Source organism: Phodopus roborovskii, unplaced genomic scaffold (assembly GCF_943737965.1).
Source record: "Phodopus roborovskii unplaced genomic scaffold, PHOROB, whole genome shotgun sequence".
NCBI classification, from domain to species: domain Eukaryota; kingdom Metazoa; phylum Chordata; class Mammalia; order Rodentia; family Cricetidae; genus Phodopus; species Phodopus roborovskii.
The window spans coordinates 10,258,042-10,282,102 of record NW_026126588.1 but is presented as its reverse complement, the minus strand read 5'-3'; the positions used below and the strand labels follow the sequence as shown (position 1 = coordinate 10,282,102).

At 41.0% G+C, this 24,061-nt stretch overlaps 1 protein-coding gene across 1 annotated transcript in view; it reads left to right on the top strand.

Annotated features, from left to right (window-relative positions):
- The window catches only part of Rims1 (regulating synaptic membrane exocytosis 1), a 419,282-nt gene that overhangs the window by 229,787 nt on the left and 165,434 nt on the right, over positions 1 to 24,061 (top strand). The window contains exons 6-7 of the mRNA XM_051204313.1: positions 5,318 to 5,655; positions 9,194 to 10,032. Of these exons, the coding sequence (XP_051060270.1) occupies positions 5,318 to 5,655; positions 9,194 to 10,032 (1,177 nt within the window). The remainder of the gene's footprint in view (positions 1 to 5,317; positions 5,656 to 9,193; positions 10,033 to 24,061) is intronic.

Sequence of the window (24,061 nt, the reverse complement as noted above, 5' to 3'; positions counted from 1 at the left end):
GACATTTCACTTGCTTACATCTTCTATGAGTGGCACTGTTTGTGTTTACATTTACTATTGCACTTTATATTTTGGACATTTTTATTACTTTCTTTTGAAATAATGGTACTTACTATCCTATGTTTCCATTAGTGTGTCAATAATACATTATTTTGCTATTCTTTTGTTATTCATAAATTCTTATATGATTAATGTTTAATGCATGAATATATTTACTACTTCCTGGAAGATACAAGAACACTATACCACATTAATTCATGTTCTCTAGCCTTTCATTGTACTATGATTTATTCTTTATGATAAATACTTCATTTCTATTTACCATTAATATTCATTTAGACTCACCAATTCTTACTGTAAGAAGAGTCAGTAAGTAAAGAGTCCTTTTATGTCTGTATCTATTTGATCTTTTTCTTTAGTATTCTTTAGAATTTCATATTCTGTGCTTCTTATATCATTCATTCTTTGGTTAAATCAAAATAACTTTGTTTTCGAAGGGTATTTTTTACTTCCATGGAATTTTATTTCATGTTCATTTTTCTTTATCATAGCTCAGCTCTCAGCTGTTTGTGTTTGGATTTTAGAGTTTGCAACAATTCTTAAACTGGTAACATAGTTCCTTTTATCAGTGTCTTGGTTTAGGCTGTAGTAACAAAACTTTGTAGACTAGATGGCTTTAATGACAATAGTTCAATGTTAGTGTAAGAGACAATATTGGAAGAGATTTGGCATCCTGTCTTTTCAGGATGGCAGCGGGGGGGGGGAGGGTTGGCAAGGGAGAGATGGGGAGAGACTGTACATGGATTCACCCAAATGACATCATTTACACTCACATGGCTCTGAGAGCCCCGACTTCATATACAATCATATTGGAGATTCAGGCTTTAGCATGAGCTGCTGCTGATACAACCTATGCAAATGATTCAGAAACATTACACCCCCGGATACTGCTCTGCTGCTTCCCATTCTGTTGTGTCTTCAAGGATTCCAGTAAACTTTTTCGTCATTTACTGTCTGTTTCTTAGGATCATCTCTGTTTTGCACTTCATGATTTCATCTTTTCAGACTTTATCCAAAATTGAGTTCACTTATCCTATCCTCAGTTTTGTGTAATTTGGAAGCATGTCAGTTTTCCTGCATTCTTAATTATTTCAGTTCATTAAATTTCTGGTTCTAGTAAAACTCTCTGACTTGCCACATGACTTACTGATCTATGGCACCACATATTGAAATGTGTCTTACAAGGCAACTTCCAGATCTCCTAGATATTCTGGCACGCTCTTTCTCCTCCTTGCTCCCCTCTTTCCTCCTCTCTCTTTTCTCTATCTCTCTTTCCATGTTTCTTTCTTTCTTTGTTTTTTGTTTTGGTTCTTTGAGACAGGGTTTCTCTGTATTGCTTTGGAGCCGGTCCTGGATCTTGCTCTGTAGATCAGGCTGGCCTCCACCAATACCTGATCTCTCTCCATGTTTCGCACACTGTCTGTCTCTGTCTCTTCATGCATAGTTATTTATATATGATTTGTTATATCTTTCATAAAACGTGTTGGTAATATGATGCATTTACACTTGTGTCACCCTTCAGAGACAATAGCAGTGAGGGTAAGTGCAGATTCCTATCATTGAGTCAGGGCTTGCTTAACTGCAAGTAAGGCACACCTAGATCTAGAGCAGTGGTTCTCAACCTTCCTAATGCTGCAATTACTTAATACAGTTCATGTTTTGGTGACTATTAACAATAAAATTATTTTCCTGGCTTCTTAACTGTTTTTTTTTATGCTACTGTTAGCAATAGTACTGTGCATATCTGATATGTAGGATATCTGATATGCAACCCCTGTGAAAGGGACCTTTGGTCCTCCCAATGGGTTGCAACCCTCACATTGAGAACTACTGGTCTAGATGAGTAAGAGATAAGAAATGATTTTACTTGTGCCACAGGAACATAAAGTATTGAGGACATCCACACAGTGGAGACATCGGGTGAAATTATTGCCATAAATATCAAGGACTATAGACAAAACAATCTACATTTTTTTCTGGCCTCTGGAGTGCTATTTTGTTTCCTTATTTAATGTTTTTCAAATTTTAATTAAAATATAATTGCATGATTTCTTCTTTTCCCTTTCTTCCCTCAGACATTTCCTGTTTTCTCCTCTCAAACTCACCTCCAATTCCTTCTTAATGAATATTATTATTACATCCTTGTTTTCTATAATTATTATTGTGCATATACACAAACCAATAAGTGTGTGTGTATTTGTGTGTGTGTGTGTTTGTGATTGTCAAACTACAGCCTGTTGAGTACACTTAGTGTTGATTACATGTACACGATTTCAGGGCTGACTGTTTGGTATTGGCTAGCTAATTAGGGACCTCATCCCTGGGAGTGACTAATTCTCCCTTGTTGCCTGCAACTCCTCCTCTAAAGATCACGTACTCTGAGATGTCTCCCATGTTACCATGTCTGTTGGTATTGTCATTTTTAGTCTTGTGTAGATAGCCATGTGACTGAGGTATCAGAGGTATACCTTTCTCATCTCACACAAGAGTTCCTGTTCCACTGGCTCGTACTTTCTCATGCCAAAGAGACTAGAAGGTGTGGGCGAAGACTCCATGCTGGTACCAGCTAGACCTCTCTGCATTCAATGAGCTGTGCAATGTTGTCTTCAGCAAAAGGGGCTGCTGTCTGTTTTCAGACAACGCCTTTCTGTCCTAACATCAGGCTGGGTTGTTTAGGGATTTCCATGGGACCCTCTGGACAAACAACCTACCTGAATGCAACCAAATCCCACCAGTGGAAGCCTTGCCTGGCTACAAAGATTGTCAGTTCAAACTCCATAACTTTCATTACTAAGAGTTCTCACTAGCATCACGTGGTAGATAGATTCCCAGAAATTTCTGCTGACGTAGGCCTCCACATATACCCAACAATGCTCCACAATTCCAGCAATCTCTCCCTCCACCGAACACCTGATACTACCCACTCAAGTCACTACCCACCCCACAATCCAACAACAGGATTTCTTGTATTTTCTCTTTCCAGGGAGGTTCATAACCCCCTTCCCCATCCCATGACTAGAACCCTCCTCTTTACCTTATCTCTCTGGGTCTTTGGATAAAATTATTTGGTTATCGTTTGCCTAATAGTTAATACTGACTTATGAGTGAATTTATACCTGGATAAGGCTATCATCTAAAGTATGGATATTACTTGCCATAATTAAATTAAGTGGATTATAAAATTTAATTTAAATATTTTATTGTAAAGCATATATCCGAAATCTGAACTCTCTCCAAATGTGCCAGTTTCCTTTTATTGACAAGTTTAATGCTTAAAGTCAAAGAATAAAGAAAGCTGTAATAACATTTCCAGATACTATTCAGATATCCAATGAGAGTTATCTTTTCTATCCCTGTCGCCATATTCTTTTGTGTCCTTTTATTTAACGTACAGCCATTTTGAAAACTCTGTAATAATTGTAAAAAAGAATTTTCTGTGCTTTTAAAGGACATGCGCATTTGTCTCTAAACATGGCCCAGGAATGTATTATGTTGTAGAAAATGACCCTTCCTTAATAATTGCTGATGAACTGCCCTTTGTCAGTTTAAGATTCTCTCTCCTAGTATTTATTTAGTTGGTGTAAAATGAGAAAAGTTCCCTATCTGGCTTCAAGAATCACACGATTTCAGGTCGTATTGGTGTCTTGTCGGCTACAGTGGCAAAGACAGAGTGGGAACATCACTCCCCCATCCTGAGAGCTAGGCAGAGGGTGGCCAGAAGTTGTGGTGGGAGTCCTGGTTCTGGGGTGTATCCCTGTTCACAGAATCAGGCCTTCTGGGTAACTTTACGTGTGTGGTTTGAGAAGGTGAGGATACAGGGAGGCATGCACAGTCTCACCTGGTTTATCTTTCAGAATTGTAACTATTTTGGCATACACTCAGGTAATGAATTGTTCACTCAGTTTTATATCATGTGTTCAGAAAGAAGGCTCCCGGGTATGCCATCAGCTATCTTTGTCCTTGGTGCTAGTCATTGCTCATACCCTTTATTATTTTTGTTATAATCGGTCCTTGTTACTATTCCTAATTTTAAATGTCATTAAGGGCAGCAAATTAAATGTTTATCTTAAGTGACGGCTCATCATTCATCAATGTTAGAGACTGGTATCTGCTCAAGACCCCTGAGAACAATTTTTCAGCACAGAGGAGATTTATTTGCCCCAGACAGACACAGGGTGGGGAATAAGAGACAAAGATAGGAGATAGAAGATGGGGGAGAAGGAGAAGGGAACAGGAGAGAGGGGGAAGAGGTATTCATCCCAGAGAGCTACAAAGGACTGCTTCTGGATAGAGAAGACAAAGGACTTTTTCCCATAGGAAAATAGCAGTTTTTTTTTTAAAATAAAAGTAAAAGGTAAAAGAAAGCCCATGTTAGGATGAGGTATTTAATTTTAATTGGGCATGCTAAACTAGGTGAGCCGAAGGAGGCTACTGAGAGCTGCACCTTGGTAGTTAGCCTCAGGAGGAGGAAGTAGAACAATTAGGGAATAGACCTTGGGGGTTCTAAAAACTGTTAACAGTTTTTAGGTAGAGGTCATGGGGGAGAAGGGCAGGGCTTGCCAAAGCCATCTTCCCAGAGTCCCTCCAGTCAGCATGTATGCTACTGAATGTTCTAATATTATTTTCTTAAGAAATAGTTCATTATTGTCACATAATAATAAATCCAGCCTCAGATGCATTGCTTTAAAAAGTATGTGTATGAATTAATACCATGTGTACCAAAAAGTAAGCTTGAGGTTAACACTAACCAAAGGAAATATAAAAGTTGCCATTTCCTGTATTTCTGTGCCTTTTTCCATGTTAATAGCTTTCATGGATGACTTTAATAATAGATTGTGTTTCAGAAGACAGATATCTATAAAATGCTGTGAGATGCTGAAACTGATGTACAGAAGTATTGATTCTACATCTCTTTACAACAGTTTCTGGTCAGTTATCTGCGTCACCTAGAGCACTTATGCTAACAGATATTTTAGTGAAACATCAGAGTCAATTATACAAACCATGACAGACATATGGTAAAATGAAACAAACTCAGAATCATTAAATTAAATTAAGAAAACTCTAGTTGCTCAGAGGCACTCTTTCAGTCCAGGCACTGATAAACCTGACTGTGGATTATATGAAAAATGTTTTATAAGAAATTTTCATGGGTACATAGAAAGATGAAGACATTCTTTCCTTATGATTAATTTTAGTAAAACATTTGGAAATAACAGAGAAAGTTTTTATATTGCTCTTTCTCTTCTTCAAATAGGTTATGTGGGTATGCAATTTATGCCGAAAGCAACAAGAAATCTTAACCAAATCTGGAGCATGGTTCTTTGGAAGTGGCCCTCAGCAACCCAGTCAGGATGGGACTCTGAGCGACACGACTACAGGTGCTGGATCTGAGGTGCCAAGAGAAAAGAAAGCACGACTCCAAGAGCGATCCAGGTCTCAGACACCCCTGAGTTCAGCAGCTGCCGCTTCCCAGGGCACCACTTCCCCTAGTGCACTAGCGGACAGAAGCAAAGGGACCGAGCCTTCACAGCAAGCCTTGGGAGCTGAACAGAAGCAGGCATCAAGGTCTAGAAGCGAGCCACCGAGGGAAAGGTAGTAATTCTTTAATAGTGTAAGCAAAAGTTGAGGGCTTATTAGAAAGCACACCTCCTTAGGAGGAGTGTGTGGATGGATTACTTCTTAGGCCCCATGTTCAAGGCAGCAACAGGCTGGAGATTTTTGTCTGCCTCAAGGATATGTCATTCCATAAGGGACCTCTGTGGAGAAGCTTGGTTTTCATATCTAGCACAGATGCCAGTAAAAGTTATGCCAATCATTTGAGTTACAAACGTCCAACTTTGAGTTGAGAAAAGCCCTTAAAAACACTATTTATAGGTTTAGCACATGAGTGAAAAGTGTGCTCTTAAAGCATAAGATGCAGAACCCAACCTACTGACAGGCTTGATGGGACATCAGAGATTACTCTGAGTACATTTCTTTTTAGCTGCAACATAAAAATAGTGAGACATTTAATCAAGTGAAGTTAAGAATGATGCTAATGGTATCTGCTAGGCATGTGGCCTGAAGGAAAGACTTCTGCTTGTGGTCTTTCTAAAGGATACCTAGAGTACAAGTAGTCAAGGATGAGTTGAGGAGAGGTAACTGGAAATATAGTTAGCAAAGGGGTTAACTTTCCTAGGTGTTTATCCCGAGCATCATGGGTGTCACCAAAGATGTCAGCAAGGCATGAAATGGTCAGATAGTGTACATAAAATGTTTTACTCATACATTCATTTATCTGAGTTGATGCTGTCCACTAGAAAACACAGATGCTAAGGAATGATGCTTCTGGTGTGTGAGCCCTCACGGGTGGGACGGGACTAGGCTTGACTGCTTCTGTCCCTGTAACTGTTATTTATGCTACTATGTAAGGAGTAGTCTCCACCCAAGGAAGTGTTCAGACATCATTTTCAAACAAAATGTACACAAGATCAATGACTTCAAAGTAAAGCATGTCTAGGTTACAGCCCTGATTCTGGCATAATAGGCAGTGATAACACACTTTGCAGGGGTGTGCCAAGTATTAAAGGGGAACACAAGGTCCCAGGCCGACATGTGGTGCCTACCTAACTGAATATGGCTGTGATTTCAGCCAGCACTCCTCAAACAATCACTGTAATTAAACTCAGTGCCAGGAACCAGAGGGCGCAGAGATGATAACATATCCCATTTCTCACACTATGGGGAAACAGTATCCCAGGAAAGACTGACACCTAGGCAGTTAGTCAGGATGTTTATCGATTGTTCAATAATAGAGAATAGGTACAGTACTTTGTGAGGTCTAGAAATAAAAGAAATGGCTTTTGAATTAAGCCTTATAAGATCCACAGATGTTAGAGGGAAATAGGCAAGAGTAGAGGAGAGGATGTGTATGAAGACATTTGAAAAAAGAAAGGACTTCAGAATTACTGTAGTGACAACAGATGGAAACTCACTTGATGACAAAACGTAGTGTGTTAAGAAACACAAATATTAAAGATGCATTTTGGGTCTGGTCAGAAAACTGTACCTTTAAATATGAGCAAGATGGTAGAACTGTATAGTTGGTAAACAAGAGTCAAGTTTGGCCGATGATGAAAACCTACATAAAATCCCAAGGAGTACAGAGGCATGTTGACACATGACATACAGCATGAGCACCGAGGAAAGCAGGGGTCTGTAAACAGATAATGGAGGCTTGGGTTTATGAACAGAAGAGGGCCTGGTGACAGTTTGGACTTGGGCAGCCTTGGAGAAGCAAGATTGGAAAGATTTCAATTACTGAAAATTTCTTGACCATATTTTGAGCATTAATCTGGAGCTAGTGGGAACAGAACAATTAAAGTTAGTGACAAGAAAAGTATCATTAGTTGGGCCCCCCAAAAAAGCAAATCCCTCGACCTTCCTTAAAGCAACCCCCGGATGGCTCTCCTGTAATGATCTTATGAACTCTGCAGGGTAGCCAACCGTTCAGCATCTCCAGAAGAGTAATCTGTTTTGACCTAAACTTGTAGCAAATTCAAGTAAGCCTTAGAAACCAATGAGTTATTTGCATGGAGTACGGTCGTGGCATCTTTGAAAATTGTAGTTACCAATTACCAATATGTGATGGTGTTAGACCCCTTCTATTGCGATGGTGTTAGACCCCTTCTATTGCGAAATTGCAGCCCCACACTCTGTGACCCACTTTCAGGCCCATGCCCTTTTCATTTTGAAGTGCCACTGCACTATAAATACCTCAAGCAGAACTCACCATGCTTCTTTTTACTCCTTGCCTCTGTTCCCCTTCTGTCCTCAATAGTCTCTCCCCCTCCCCCACCCCACAATGTATTTTAGCAGCTGCCCTTTGATAATCCACAGCGGAAATGACTAATGTCTCCACTGTTTAGATATGCATTCATATATGTGCAGGAATGCTTAAGCATGTGAGTGCATGAGAGAGAGAGAGAGAGCGCGCGCGCGCGCGCGCACACACACACACACACACACACACACACACAAACTTGTGTGCAAATGCTGTGGCCCCTGAATCAGATTCCCTATGCTCCTTTGAACTGTAAAGCAAGCCTGTGGTTATCTCCATTTTAGCTGCACATTTAGAATTAGTTCAGAAAGTTTTAGCCAAGGAAAAAATGTTTTCCAGAAACTTTTGGAATATCAACAGGGACATTCCTGGCCAGGTTCTTTGTATGGAGAAATACTGAAGGGGACAAGGGAAGAATACCTTTATGGGATTCAAAGACCTGACAAGCACTTTTCCTTTAATTTTATCTTTGCCTGAAAACAAAAGTCATATAAAGAACGAAAAACTCAAAACCTGCTTTCTTCTTTGCGGCTTTATTTTGTAATAAGTAGGGATGAAGGAAGAGAAAATGAACAGCACCTTTAAATATAGCCCTATGTCTGAGCTGAGGATGTTCACCCTGGCATGCACAGGGTCTTGGCTTTGGGTAGCAGTACTTTAAGAAACAAATAAACAAACAAAAAATGTCACTGTGTGTAGTTATAGTGACTGAGAAAGTTACAATATAAGCTAGGGGTCAGCCACTGTTTTCTGATTAATGCTGTAAAAGAAAAAAAGTCTTGGGTACCAATAATCAAGCCGAAATGAACTTGCTCCGTTATCATAGTGCTACTAGATCTGATTTCTGAAATAAGCACATTCTTAATTGTAAAAGTTTCATTGTTAGTCAAGAATTCCAAGTATGCATGTTCATAAATACATGTGTGGAAAAGACATTTGCTCTTGTAGTGATGTATGCTTAAACTTAGATCTTAAGTTATTATTGTCAATGTTGTTTCTATTTGAAACAATTTATGTTACAAGGGACTGTAAGCATAATATGGGCCTATTGAATTAATATTCATGATTTCTAATTAAAACGCAAACTTTAAAAGGCCCAAATACGTTTTTGATACTATTGTAATGCAAAGGGTTCACATTTAAAACTTAATCGGTACATAAATTTAACGGCGTTCTTTACTTCAAATTTTAATTAGACGCGGGATTCTATCTAATCATGCGAAATAATAGATTTAGGCCTGAATGCACAACAAGGATTTCTCTTGGTGTGTTGTTGAAATTCTATCAACTGTTCTTTGCACACCACAGGAAGAAGGCTCCAGGGCTTTCGGAGCAGAATGGCAAGGGAGGCCTGAAGAGCGAGCGCAAACGCGTCCCCAAATCCGCGGTGCAGCCCGGGGAAGGGACCGCGGAAGAGCGGGAGCAGAAGGAAAGGCGGGAAACCCGCAGGCTGGAGAAAGGGCGCTCCCAGGACTACCCGGACCGGCCTGAGAAACGCGAGGATGGCAGGGCGGCGGAGGACGAGAAGCAGAGGAAAGAGGAAGAGTACCAGACCAGGTACCGCAGCGACCCGAACCTGGCGCGCTACCCCGTGAAGCCGCCTCCCGAGGAGCAGCAGATGCGCATGCACGCCCGGGTGTCCCGCGCGAGGCACGAGCGGCGCCACAGCGACGTGGCACTCCCGCACACCGAGGCTCCAGCCGCGCCGGCCGAGGCCGCGGCGGGCAAGCGCGCGCCAGCCGCCACCAGGGCCTCTCCGCCCGAGTCCCCGCGCGCGCGCGCGCCCGTCGCCCAGCCTCCCGCCGAGCACGGCCCGCTGGCGCCACGGCCAGTCCCGGGTCCCGCAGAGCCGCCCGAGCCGCGCGTCCCCGAGCCGCTCCGGAAGCAGGGTCGCCTGGACCCGGGCTCGGCCGTGCTCCTGCGCAAGGCCAAGCGCGAGAAGGCAGAGAGCATGCTGCGGAACGACTCCCTGAGCTCCGACCAGTCCGAGTCCGTGCGACCGTCCCCGCCCAAGCCGCACCGGCCCAAGCGGGGAGGCAAGAGGAGACAGATGTCGGTGAGCAGCTCCGAGGAAGAGGGCGTGTCCACGCCGGAGTACACCAGCTGCGAGGACGTGGAGCTGGAGAGCGAGAGCGTGAGCGAGAAAGGTGAGCTCGGCTCAGAGGTGAAGATGATGCGCGCGGATGCCTGAGGCGGAGATGCTGGGCTGGGGAAGCGCTGTGCCAGGCGCACCTGCGCCTGAGAGATGTGCCAGGATGTCTGAGATGCTGCGCTCCTAGGTCCCAGTGTACAGGACGTCTGCACATGCGCCTCCACCTCCCTTCAGACAAGTCTGTGAGCATGGCCCAGGGTGGAAGCATGCCTACTGGCTTTAGAGGTGCTGAGGGCACAGATGCAGGTGAAGAAGGTGTTTGTGTTCCACACTTAGCTGTGGAAACCTATGAGAGAGAGAGAGAGAGAGAGAGAGAGAGAGAGAGAGAGAGAGAGAGAGAGAGAGAGAGAGAGAGAGAGAGAGAGAGAGATATGCAGGCAGTGAAAGGTTGTACTTTTTTGTGCATTTAATGAAACCGACTGCAGGCTCAAGTTTTGAATGAGGAGAGTTCCCTACTGATTTTGCTTCCTGTTATTCAGGGAACTAGGAGTGCAGTCTTACATGAGAAGTTATTATTTGGGGGTGCATTTTTATGGGGGATAAATTGTTTTCTAGAAAACTGAACTGTGTGTATAAACATGTGTTTATCCCGTAAAAATAACAAAAAGTGCATTTGTGCATATTCCATCCCCAAAGGTAGCATTTTCCCATTTCAAATTGATCCTTCTCAAAATTTGAATAAATTCTAAATGGTATCATTTGAGGTCTTACATATTAGGTTGCTTAGGAACTTTGAGGCATGAAGTTCACACTCCAAAGTAACTGAGACAGTATTATAGGCTTTTCTCTCTAAATTGGTATCTTGCAGTCATTTAGCCATGTATAACTATTTAGGACCAAATTAACTGAAGTTAAATAAACGTAACAGTTCTGTTCCTTAATCTCACCAGCCACATTTCAAGTGCTCAGGAAATCTATTAAAAAGTGCTGGTCTAGGAAATGCTTCAATTTAAAATTAAAATTACATGCCTCACTTGGATGGTATTTGCATTTTGATGCTGTTCAATCAGATAAAGCTGACTGCAATTCTAACTTTGGTGGTGACCATCTTCCTTCTGGTTGTGTTGGGGTTCCTCTGTGTTTATTAACACTTTTGTATTTGGGTAGGGCTATTCTTCTAGGTATCCTCTCCCTTACTTTATAACTTCGATGTTATATTGTAAACATAAACATAATCAATTTTTTTTTTTTTTTGGTCTAGCTAGAAACTGCTTGCTTGTATGTGAGTTCTCTCCTTTCCTGGTTCCTTGTAGTGCCCACACAGTGTGAGCACTATTCAGGAACAGTTGACAAATTCCATCCTGGCATTAGTGTTACTGCAAACCAATTTGAAATAGTTGTCTTTGGAATTCACATGCATCTAAGAGGTATTTGTCTCTTAGCTTTCATTCAGGCGACATCCCTTTGTGAGCTGAATACTGACTACAGGCTTTTACAGTCAACTGATGAATAGACTATAGCCTTTGATTTTCCCCTGAAGGAGAATAGTGGGAATTAACTACATAAACACATGTGTTGTAGTGACCATTTCTAGTAGCCCCACTTTGTGGCGCCTAGTCTGTAAAAACCTGGCTGTGTTGGGCTTCAGTTGGTTCCAGCTGACTTGTCTGTTCTGTACTTGGGGGGTGTGTATTGGGAAAGATCAGGTAAAGATATTAAGGAAAAGGCAAAGGCGGAGAATAAAATCAGCAGGGCAGTCCGTCTCTGTGGGCGCTGACAATGTGCTTGACCTTTGTGTGGATAACTACTTATGGGGGAGTATGCAGGTACAGGAAAGCATTAAATATTAATTGGTGTGTGCTGCCTATCAGGATGGGTGTGGAGTCTGGTTATCATCCTCACCTTACTCACAGTAGCAAGAGATGATCTAAGGAAACCCGACCAGATGCACAGACAACCAGATGCAGGGCTTGGTGTGGTGTGTGGAGTTTGTTACCTCAACAGGCCTCCTTCTCTGGGACCTCAGAGACCTTTTGGGACTGACGTAACCTCACAAGCTGGACTGCATGCTTGCCTTCTGGGAATACAGGAGCATCATAAATCCATACGTCTTAACTTGTGCTTATCCTCATTTTCAAGTGGAAAATTATATTCCCTAGCATCGAAGTCCTACTCTGCTATTTTAATCCCAAATTAATCTTTACAAAATGAAATACTAACTATAATGTAAATAACCTAGTTATAGTGTAGCAGAGACATTTTCTTACTCAAAATTTATTTGTCAATGCTACCACACCCCACAGTTCCCTAAGGGCTGCATCCATGACAGTCCAGTGCACTCTCTGACACTGCCCAAGTTACCTAACCTTCATGTGTCTTCATTCTCTAACTGGCATGAGAATCTAGCTTGGAATGTTGTTGAATGAAAGATGATGCGAATGTATCAAAGCCAGCTGTTAAATTAGCATTCTTCCTGTCTTGATTTTTCCTGTGGTGTCAGCCCTGCAGACATCTGTGTCAGTTTTCGTCACAGTGACAAATACCTGAGGTAAGCAGCTTGAAAGCCCAAAGACTAATTTTGTTTCTCAGCTTCAGAGATTTCCTCCATAGTTGCCTGACTCAGTTGTTTGTGTCTGCAGCGGGCAGAGCATTATGGCTGAGGGAATGTGTCACAGAGGCTGCCCACCCCATGGTGGCAGGAAACAGAACACTAGGAAGGGACCGGGACCAAGGTAAATCTTTACAGGACATGTCTTCAGTGACCCACTTCCTCAAACTAGAACCTACCTCCTGCAATAATTTATATCACATCTCAATAAGAATGTTGAATGATAAATCTATCAGCATATTAGTTGATAAAGGCAGATTCCTCATGATCCAATACTGCCCTAAGCTCTTTCTTAACACTGTTGCATGTAGAACCAGATTTTCAACAAATGAGCCTTAGAGGGACATGATGGCTCCTGTCTGTAATCTCAACCTGTTCAAGAAGCTGAGGCAAGAGAATTGTTACATATACCATGGCACCTGGAATGCATTGGGAGGGGGGATCTCTCTAAAAGGCCATGCCTTCTTGGGGGGTACATTCATAGCCAAACCATGACAGTATGGAAAGTTGTAGTGACTGTCACGTAATTACTTGCGTCTGACGTGCACAGAGAAGGAAAAACCAGCTGCTTCCTATGTTTCAGGCCCCTGTGGCATAAGCAGGAGAAGGGCTCTCTGCAACAAAAGGTTTCTTGGGGAGCCATGTTGTGAATTAAGAGTCAGAGGAAGGTGCAAAGGGACAGTGTGGGAAACAGCTACAGTTGAGTGTACCCAGGTTTTTGTCTTGTCCCACTTGTAAATTTCACACTTAAGATAAGTATTTAACACAACAACCTACTTAATTATTTTTGCCATATTTATCCATTGACATCATTGCTCACATTTACCCAAACTCTGTTTCCTTATTAATTTATAGCAAGTGTATAGTTAGCACAGTCTATGGATATACTAAAGTTAAAAAATAGTCCCCTTTCTTCACAGAATTTATTTTCTTTTGAAAGCATGAAAGATACATAATTATTGTTGGATGTGGTGATACATGACTGTAGTCTTGGAATGTGGAGGGTGAGGTTGAAGGATTGTGAATTGAGATTATCCTAGTCTATATAGAAAGTTCATAGCCCACCCTACACAGTGAGGGAGGTCCACACTGCCTAGCATGCTCAAGACACTGGGTTGATCCCCAGCACTGCAATAATGATATGCCTACTGTATAATATGTTACAATAATACTCTTCCCCTTCTCCCAACTACTCTTAGATCCCTCTCACTTCCTATCCACCCAAATTCATCATATTAGTTTTACTTCCTCTCTCTCTCCTCTCTCTCTTCCTCCCTCCATCCCCCGCTACTTCCCTCCCTCCCTCCCATTCACTCCTCTCAAAATTAACAAGACAAAAAATACCAAAACAAAGCAAAAAGCACACAAAAAATCATGGAGTCTGTCTTGTACTGGCTAAGTACTCCTTGGCCAGGAGCCTGCCCTGGAATGTGGCTGATATAGCCAGTGAAAAATCAATTGGAGAAAGCTGATTTTCCCATTTTCCAGAAAGTATCATTTGCAAATAGCTTCTTGGTTAGGTGTGGAACATTGTGTCTACTTTCCCCTTTGAATGCAGGTGTGTCTGGCTGCCCATGCTTTCACAGTCTGTGTGAGCTCAGATGTGCCACAGCCCTATTGTGTCCAGAAGATCCTCTTTCCTTGTAGTCAGCCATTATGTCTAGCTCATAGAGCTTTTATGCCCGTTCTTCAGCATCATCACTGAGACTTGACTGCAAGGCTTTGGTACAGACATTCCATTTTGGTCTGAGAACTTCAAAGTATCTAAGTGTTTACACATTGACGAGTAGATCAGTTATGTATCTCTTTTCTTATAGCTTATGTATATTAACCAATATAAATGTTTCTACATAGAAGTGAAAGGGCAAACAGTACACACAATCTTGATTTCTAGATTGCCCTTAAGTTTAAATGAAATGTGTAATACAGTCCATTGCCAATAGCTTGATTGAAGATTTGTGAAGAGGTCTATGGGTAAAGAGAGGCCAACAGGAAAGAAAGAAATGGAGCCAGTTTGGGGATGAATAAACACTGCTTCTTTGTTCTAAGGAGTAAAGGCACTTATTCTAGCAAGGAACTTAATGAGGAAGTTCTAAGTCAGGAGGAATTGAAAGAAGTGGCTTGATCTCATCTTCACTTTGGGTGAACAATACAATATAATTTCTTTATTCCTTTGGGAGATAGGGGGAGAGATGGGGAGGGAAGGAGGGAGGAGGAGAAGGAGAGGGGGGAGGGAGGAGGGGGAGAGAGAGTACATGCCTTTTATTTTATGCATTTTTGTATGCTTATTTTGTGTGTGACCAACCACAAGGTTTTTCTAGTTTATTTTTCAATTTGTCCTGTGAACTTAAACATGATTGCCATATGATGGCAATCAGACAGTTGGAAAAATTGGCATGGGCATTAACATCCAAGCATTTTACCTGTCTGATTTATGTTTTTACAAATAACACAGAAAGGAGAGGAGAGAGCTGTGTCTGGCTTTGATGATTGAAAGATAAGTAGGATTCTTCCTCTAACCCTGTACCAGCGAGTGAGGAATGATTTCAGGTGCTGGCTATTTGTTTGGAGGAGGGAGGTGGATGAAAGCAGTAACAGAGAGAAAGATGAGATGTGAGAGGTGGAAAGCTAAAGTGGGTGTGGAATAGGCCTCAGCAACTTAATCATATGCGAAATGTAAGTCCTTGGAAGAGATCGAAAGACCATAACCCTGTGTCTAACTCTGCCTGTCTCTGTCTTTGTCGTTCTCGCTTTTGTAACATTATTCCAAATTTCTAATAATATATTGAGAAAAATGTATTAATTATAAAGGCTAAACTCTTAATTTCAGATTCTGACTGATATATTAAGTAACCAAAAAAATTTTCCTTGATTCTAAAATCAGATATGAATAAAAGGAAATTCTGTAAAAAGGAAAGAAACTCTATAAAAAGGGAAATTTAAATCTTTGCATCTAACGTAATTATATCCCATAATATTTCTTTCCAAATTAGTTCTAAGATAGGGATATTAGTCATTTAGTGGCATCTGATACAAGTTTCTGTTTTTGACTCAGGAAAACTAAATTAACATCTGCACTACATTCTTAAAAATAAGCATACAATATTTGCATGTGATATGTGACAACAGTATCAATATAGACCATCTTAAAATAATTAACTACCAGTCATTTGAAGGGGAAATATTTGTGCCTGTGTGTGAAAAAAAAAGACTTGCTTTTGAAGTTTTCATGGTCACCTATTTTATCTCAGTAAGGTTTTCTTCAGAATCCTTGTAAAATGCAGAATCATACTGCAGTGCTCTGACCCATTTTATCCAGTGAATGAAAAGGTTGTCCTTACTTTTGGTTCAATTTAGAAGAATCACAAGATCTCAGGAGTGAAAGATAGTCTCTCCATTCACATCCTCCTAGACAGAGAAGGGAATGTGGGTGTTCAGAGCTGCCCAGTTCCGTGCCCTTGAGGCTTCTTGCTTGTCCTAGTTCTTCAAGACTGAAACACATTTTGTTTCTAGTGCAGCCCAGGGTTTTAAGAACTGTTTATTGTCAGAACTGTTGCTTGTTCATGGGATAGTGTGCCTGTTCTGCATCTAGTGGATTTCTGAGACCAGGTATGGAATTCGAACCTCGCCCCGGTTATTAGTCATGTGAGGAACAATGTTTAGTCTGATTCTTCAAGGCCCTCTAACTGAAGTTTGGTTCTCAATCTATGGATCTGTTGTTGTCAGCCAATGATGGGAGTTATCATATTAGAAATCCAAATTTACCATCCATGTTGTTTTTTGTATGCTACATGGTAGTTCTGATTTCCTGCCATTCTGGATTTAATGTTTATTGCCTAGGACCATCTTCTTTGCCCGTCTAGTTTTAATTTACTTCTTGTTCTTCTTCCTCTTCCCCTTCCTCCTCCTCCTTCCTCCTCTTCCCCCCTTCCTCCTTTGCCCCTCCTCCTTGACTTATTTTTCTTACTTTTGCATTCCAACTGGCATCCCCAAATTTAGTTTTAAAACACTAAGGATGCCTTCTACAAGATGAAGTTGAGGTTGCATTAGTCTCCTAGGACTGCAGGGAACTACCACGGGTGTGGTGGTTTAAACCACGGAGATGTATTTTCTCACAGTTTGGAGGCCACACGTCCCAGATGTAGGTGCAGATAGAGCTGATGTCTTCTATTACGCATGAGGGGAGAGTCTATTTCTCTGCCCTGTGTTTGTCTCTTTCTGTGTTTTTATGCTACTTTCCTCAGAGTGTACCTATGTTTTCATTTCCTTTTCCCCTAAAGACTTCACTCTCCCATATCCAGACTCCTTCACGATGTCCTCATTTTAATTTACTCTCTTCCTTAAAGATAATCTACCATCATAGCCTTTAGGATTTCAGTAAGTGAGTGTGGACAGTGACAAATTCTGTAACAGAACTAACATTTGAGAAAATAGGTTAAAGTAAGGAGTTATTTTGTCTCAAGGTATCATGCTATTACTCAGACTGTAGCCCCCCAGGTATATCAATTCTGGGCCCAAAGTAGAGGAGACGTTGTTAGCAAGAATATATAGCAGTGACTGATCAGTTCCTGCTAATCAGGAAGTGGTGGAGAAGGAAAGAGAATGAGGAAAAATGGATATTTCTATGACAGAGTTTCTTCCTGCAACCCCCCACATTCAATCTTAGTCAATTGCCATTGGGATTTAAGTGTCACTTAAATTTAAGACAGGTCTTCTCCCTAGGTTAATCCTCTGCCAATACCCTCAGAGTGCTAATTTTAGAGATGTGCCTCAATCCAGTTGACAACCAAGGTGTCTTCCTATTTGTCTGATATTCAAACATACTTAACTAAAATGTAACAATTTGATACTTGCTCCGAAAAGATCCATGTCCAACTAATAATTGCAAAATTAATTTAGATGATCTTCAAGAGTTTCTTTGTTATTTTTTAAATACTGATGGTGATGATGATGATGATGATGATGATGATGTATGTACGGGTGTATCTGCCTTGGCACACATGTGGAGGTCACAGGACACAGTTGTAAAATCAGTTCTTCTCTCCTTCATTTATATGGGTTCAGGAACTGAACTCGATTGACAATCTTACTTAGCAAGTGCCTATACTTAATGATCCATCACACTAGGCTCATGTTCCCATTTTCTTAGCAGACAGACTCTGCATTGTACAAAAGTTGAAAGTCCAAAGTCTCCTCTGAGACTAAAGGAAATGCTTGTGAAGCTCTGTAAAACCTCAAACAAGTTACATACTTCCAGTATACAATGGCATGAAAGTGTGTATTTCCATTCAACAATAAGAGGACTCATTTCATGTCTGAGTCAGTGCTATAGCTTGGCTGTGAAATGTTTCCCCATAGGCTCATACAATTTCATCCCTGGTCCCAAGCAATAAAGCTGGGTCATGAGGTTATTAAACCATTGGGACTGTGTGCCTGCTAAGGGAAGTATATCACCGAGAGTGGGCCTTGAACTACAGTCGCTCTGGTTCTAACTTGAACTCTTTGTTTCTCATCAACACCATATGGGAAACTCCTGCTGTGTACGATTATCCTGCTGCACCCAGACTGAGACCACAGTTGTGTTCCGCATCCTGACAGACTGGATGAACCAAAATGGGTCCTCCCTACTTTAAGTTACTTCAGTTAGGTATTTTCTTACAGCAATTAACACTGTGAGTGTTCCTAACTCTGACCAAATAGTGGACACAGCATAAAGACAGAATCCTTTACTCTGGCTCACAGTTTGAGATGGTTTGGGTCATGGTTGGCATGACCTGTCTATACTTGACACCTGAGGCAAGGAGGATGGGCATTGAGAAGGTAGGAACACTTACCAGAAGGGAAGATATGGAGGGGTGGATCAGTTGATTGATTGATCAGTCAAAGGAAAGAACTACTAGATTTTTTTTTGTCTCATTTTCCTTTCTGTATTCATATTAAATCAGTAGTGTGATTCACTGTATTGGTCACATGTCAGTCCAAACAAGTTCAAAATCAAGGGCATCTGTCACAGTATCATAGTGAGTTTTTCTCATTAGTAAGTTCCATATTTATTTAGATATCCATGTGCCCGGCAAAGGATACAAGATAACTCAAATTATGCTTGGGGAATAAGATAAAGAAAACTCCAGACCATCACTTGAACTGCATTTTCTAACAGACTAGCAGAAGTGAATTCTGCCTAGGATGGCCCTGTGGTGCTTGAGGCTTCATGAAGGGGCTTGAGGAACAGAACAGTGGCCTTTATAATACTTGAAACAGGGGTTGTAAAGATGGACCTCTGGTTAATAGTGCATACTTCTCTTGCAGATGACGCAAGTTCAGTTCCTAGTACCCATGTTGAGTGGCTCTCAGAAGCCTGTAACTCTGGAGATCTGATGCCTTCTTCTGTCTTTTAAGGGAACATCACATGCACATCCAACTTTGATGTAACAATTGGAACTTATAGAGGATCAGTCAATACAGTGGCGGTTATTGTTCCCACAACTTGTCATTCCAGTCGGCTCGCAGGTAGAACACCTACAGAATGGAATCTGAATTCTCAGTCCTTTAGCTCCGCACCCGAGTCCGAGCCTGCCTGTCTTGAGACTCACCTTTGCTGGCGTTCTGCTCTTGGTGACTCATTAGTAGTCCTTCCCCGACTTTCACATTTGTCACCCACCACCTTCTCTGTCTCAGTTTCTTGACAGCACTGCCCCTTAAACTGCCCTCCAGCGCCAGGACTTCACATTCATTTCCTCCCCCCCTATTTCTCTTGCGGTATATTGAAGTTTTGTTTAATATTGTTTTTATTTTTGTGGATGTTTGTGTCTCCAGAGAGAACCATATCATGAATTTGAGTGGGTGTATTATTTTTCTATACTTCTGTTCAGTTTCACTAATGAGGCAGCTTAAAAATTGCATAAATAGAAGTACAGTTTTCAAAGATGAATTCATTTTTAACTTTGTAGGGGTGTGTGCTTGAGTAAAGAGAATAGATATGCTAAAATACTACTGTGGATAATCGAGTGTGAAAACAATAGTTTTTCTTACTGTCTTAGTCTTGGTGTGCCCTCATGTTTATTGATTTAATGCATTTGGAAAAAGTACTGCAAACAACATGTACTGGAATGTTGAATGATAGCAATTTATATTTGGGAGTGTTGCTCAGTGGTAGATTGTTTGCTTACCATGCAGGGGGCCTTACTTTTTAGCTTCAGAATTGTGCTTCTTTATTTTATAACTTGGAAATCAAATTTTTTCAACTCTTAAGAAGTAACTGTGATATTTCTGCCATTAAAAATTTACTTATTGAATATTTTAGTGCAGTAGAAAAATGAACTACCCACAGGTAAATTTATAGTATGCATTTAGAAAAGAATTGCTCTTAGAATTAAAAAGGATGCAAAACAGCCTTAGTAACTTACATCAAAAACAGCAATAAAACACACAACTTAGTGTGAACTGACTGGTAGCTGAATGGGAAGAAAGAAAGGAAGTTGGAAATGAAATTGGCGTAATACCCCTGAAGACTGGAGAACAAACATTAGATTCGGGGGCTGCAGAAAAATTGTGATTTGAGGAATTATTAATTGCATTGGAGACCAAGAACATTTAGGAAGCCATCCATTAAATTACACATGCAAGACTATGTATTTCTCAGTAAGTGAGTTGAAATTATCTTGGGAATTTCTCAAAGTCAAGTAAACCTGACGCTTGGGACTTCCTTTAAGGCTCATTTTTCTCATTCGTGGACTGCTTTCCCATTTCCTGACCTCTTCTGTTACTTCTGCTACCTAAATATTCATATATGGAAATCAGAAGCTAGGCCCTATATATGGAAAGAATATACAGTGTTTCTCTCTCTCTGACCCTTTGTCTCCTTACTTAATATGATATTTACAGTCCTGTCATCCTGGCTGCTTACAACTACCCCTCCCACCTTCCATCTTCATTTTTGTTTTTGGTAGAATGTGAACTCTATTCTTCTGGTGAAAGGCTAGGGCTAGTAAAATACCATTGATTAATCATAATCTTTTAAGTAATAGTGTCTGAGCTTTAGTCTGAGCTTTAACTCTTCCACTGATTCCTATACTAGATCGCAAAGATGCAAACACAGTCCAGGGAGATGAACACAAGCTTCTTCCAGCCCTTTTGAGTGGAGGAAATTTGGTCAGGGTTGCTTCCCATTGCCCAGGCTGGGGCCACTCATTCCTGTCTCCCTGTTTGTGAACCACTCTCAAAATTGACTTTTCTCCAGATTTTAGCTCAATATCTGTCTTACAATTTTTAAATGTCCTTTTGACTTAGAGTAGAGAAGAAATAATTATTTGTGTGTTTATATCCTGAAAATCTCACTTTTATTTCAATAAGAAAAAATAATTATTTATAAGGGAACAACAAATAAAACACTACATTTCATATATATATATATATATATATATATATATATACACACACACACACACACACACACACACACACACACACACATAGTATAGGCCAGAGAAAACACTGATCTTCACATGATTTACTTGTCTTAGTTGCTTTTCTAATTGCTGTAATAAAATACTCAAACAAAAGCAACTTAAGGGAGAAAGGACTTGATTTTGCAGTTTGAGGTTTCAGGCCATTGTGAAGAAAAAGGTGTGGGGGCAGAAGCTTGAAGCATTGCACTCCCATCCACCATGAAAAGCAGCGTGATGCTGCTGCACAGCTCTGCTTCTCATTCTTATTCAGTCCAGTGCTCCAGCATAGAAACTGATACTTTCCAACTAGGGTTGGTCTTACTGCCTAAATTAACCAATCAGAATAACCCCTCACAGACATGCCAGGACATTTATCACTTCTAGACTGATCAGTGTTCTCTGTCACAGCAAGTCAGTTGCAGTTAACTTGAGATGTATTAGTCACTTTTCTTTTGCTGTGGTAAAACACCAGTGTCCAAGGCAATTCATAGAAGGACCAGTTTAATTGGGCTTTACAATTCCAGAGGGACCTGAGTCCATCACCATCACATCATGGAGCATGGCATCAGGTAAGCAGGTTTGGCACTGGAGCTATAGCTGACATCCTGGTCAACAAGTGAGAAGCAAAGAACACACTGGGAATGCATTGAAACCTCAAAGACACTCCCCACAGTACACCTCTTTCAACAATTCTTTACAAACAGTTCCACCAACCGGGATCTGGTATTCAAAGACATGTACATTTGAGAGCCATTCTCATTCAAACCACCACATTCCATTCCCTAGACTCCATAGGCTTATGGCCATGTCATAATGCAAAATGCACTTAGCCACCTTCAAAAGGTCCCAGTCTTTTAGAATCAGTGATGTTTAAATGTTCAAAGTTCAGAAGCTCTTCTAAGACTCAAGGCAATCTCCTAGCTCTCGTCCCCATGTAAAACTCCAAAGCAAATTATGTACTTCTAACATTCAGTGACACAGCATACACAATACTATTGCAAAAGAAATGAGTGGGGACGTAGAGGGGAAAGGCTTGGAAAAAGCAAGGCTGAAGCAGCAAGCAAACTCCAAATCCATCGTCAAAGGGCTTCCCTTGCGCCATGCATCTAGCTTTGCTGCATCCAATATACATCACTCTTTTGAGCTGTTTTCACTCCATGTACCGCTCTCCTTAGGAGGTGTTCCATGGCTCTGGCACCTCTTACATGTGGTTTGATATGTGAGCTCTCAGCTGTCCTTATACCGTGCCTTTAGTCTGCCATCATGGACTCAAACCCTCTAACATCTTGGGGTCTCCAGTGCAATTCAGATTTCATTTCCATGGCTTCAAGCCATGGGCTCTCAGGGATTTCATGCAAGGGCTGCCCTGCCATACATTGCCTGGCCTTGGTGGCTGTCCTTATCCATAGAGGAAGATTCCATAAACCTTTTTTTTTTTCTTCTTGTATCTTTCATGACTGTGGAGCCAGAACTATATGGGCAAGACTACTTGCTCATTTTGGCTGCATACTCGAGATGGAGGCTAACCTTCTGAACTAAATTTGCAGAAACTTTTCCTTTCTTTTGCTGCTTTTAGGAGTAGAGTTCTTCATAGACCTTTTCCTTCACACATTAGAAGTTAAGCTGGGAGGGATCTGTCTCCGAAGTCACCCTTCCTTTTATTCTAGGGTGGATCAGGTTTCCTCTAAATATCCTTTTATACTTCATAGCATTAAATTTCCTGGTGCTGTTTTTCTCTTCAAACTGCACATTTTGTATTTGTCTTTGCCACATTTACCCTCATTCATTGTAGACCCACATGTAAGTAATTACTAATAACCATGCCACAGAGTCACTATTAGACCATCTTGACATTTCCTTTACCAAAGAAATTAGTCCATTGCTTTTTACTTTGTCCTGGGGTAAATTTTTAGGACGAGGTCAGAAAGCAGAAAGAGCATTTGCCAAACTATAACAGAAATGGCCTGTAGTCCAGATGCTTTTGAAGTGTTTGCTTTTCACGTAGCTCTTAGCATTGTGGTCTCCCAAGGTCCTTCTAGGATGGCCTATTCATTTATACTTGCAGCAATCTGTGTGTGTGTGTGTGTGTGTGTGTGTGTGTGTGTGTGTGTGCGCGTGTGCTAAAAGTCCCAAACTCTTCCACATTTATTAAAAAAAAAACAAATAGAGAGAGAGAGAGAGGGAGGGAGAGAGAGGAAAAGAAAAAATAACCTGAAAACAGACAACCAAACCAAACCCATGTAATTAGATTTGTCACAGCTGTATTCCATTTGTGATATCAGTGTCTGCATTAGTTGCTTTCTTGTTTCTGTGATGAAACACCATGACCACAGAAACTCATAGAAGGAGAGGTGTGATTGGAGTTCACAGTTCCAGAGTCATCACGGTCCATGACCATCATAGTGGGAAGTGTGGCTGCAGTCAGGCACAGGAGCTGTTGCAGAGAACACACACCTGACCCCAAACCCAAAAAGTAGAACCTCAGAACACATTGTGAATGGCCTGAGTCTTCAGAAATTTCAAAGCCCACCCCAGTGACATACTTCCTCCAAGGCCACAACTGCTAATCCTTCTCAAACATTTCCACCAATTGGAGACCTATTATTCCAACATAGGAGCCTACAGGAGTCATTCTCATTCAAACCCCATCATAGGAGAATTGTATTCTCAGAAATCACTGGTTGTGATTTACTTTGTTGAAAACTTAAAAGGTTTTGTTGACCTTCAGATGGGAAAGGATAGCACATGCTGTATACAAATTATTAAGTGAAAATCTAAGTTTCTGGGTAGCATTCCTTCCATGCAGCAGTGGAAATAGTCAGATTCTCTTGTTCACTGCGTATGTTTTACTGTTTGAAAACTGTCATGTTTTGCCCAACACTCATCTTTAGGTTTTTAAGTCTGTTGTTTTCTTGTTGAACAAATCAATTCTGTCTGTGACAATAGTAAGAAATGGAATAGCTGTGTAACACAGTAATAAAGCACCATTGATCCAGTCAACATCACTTGAATTGTAGCCCAGCAAAGAC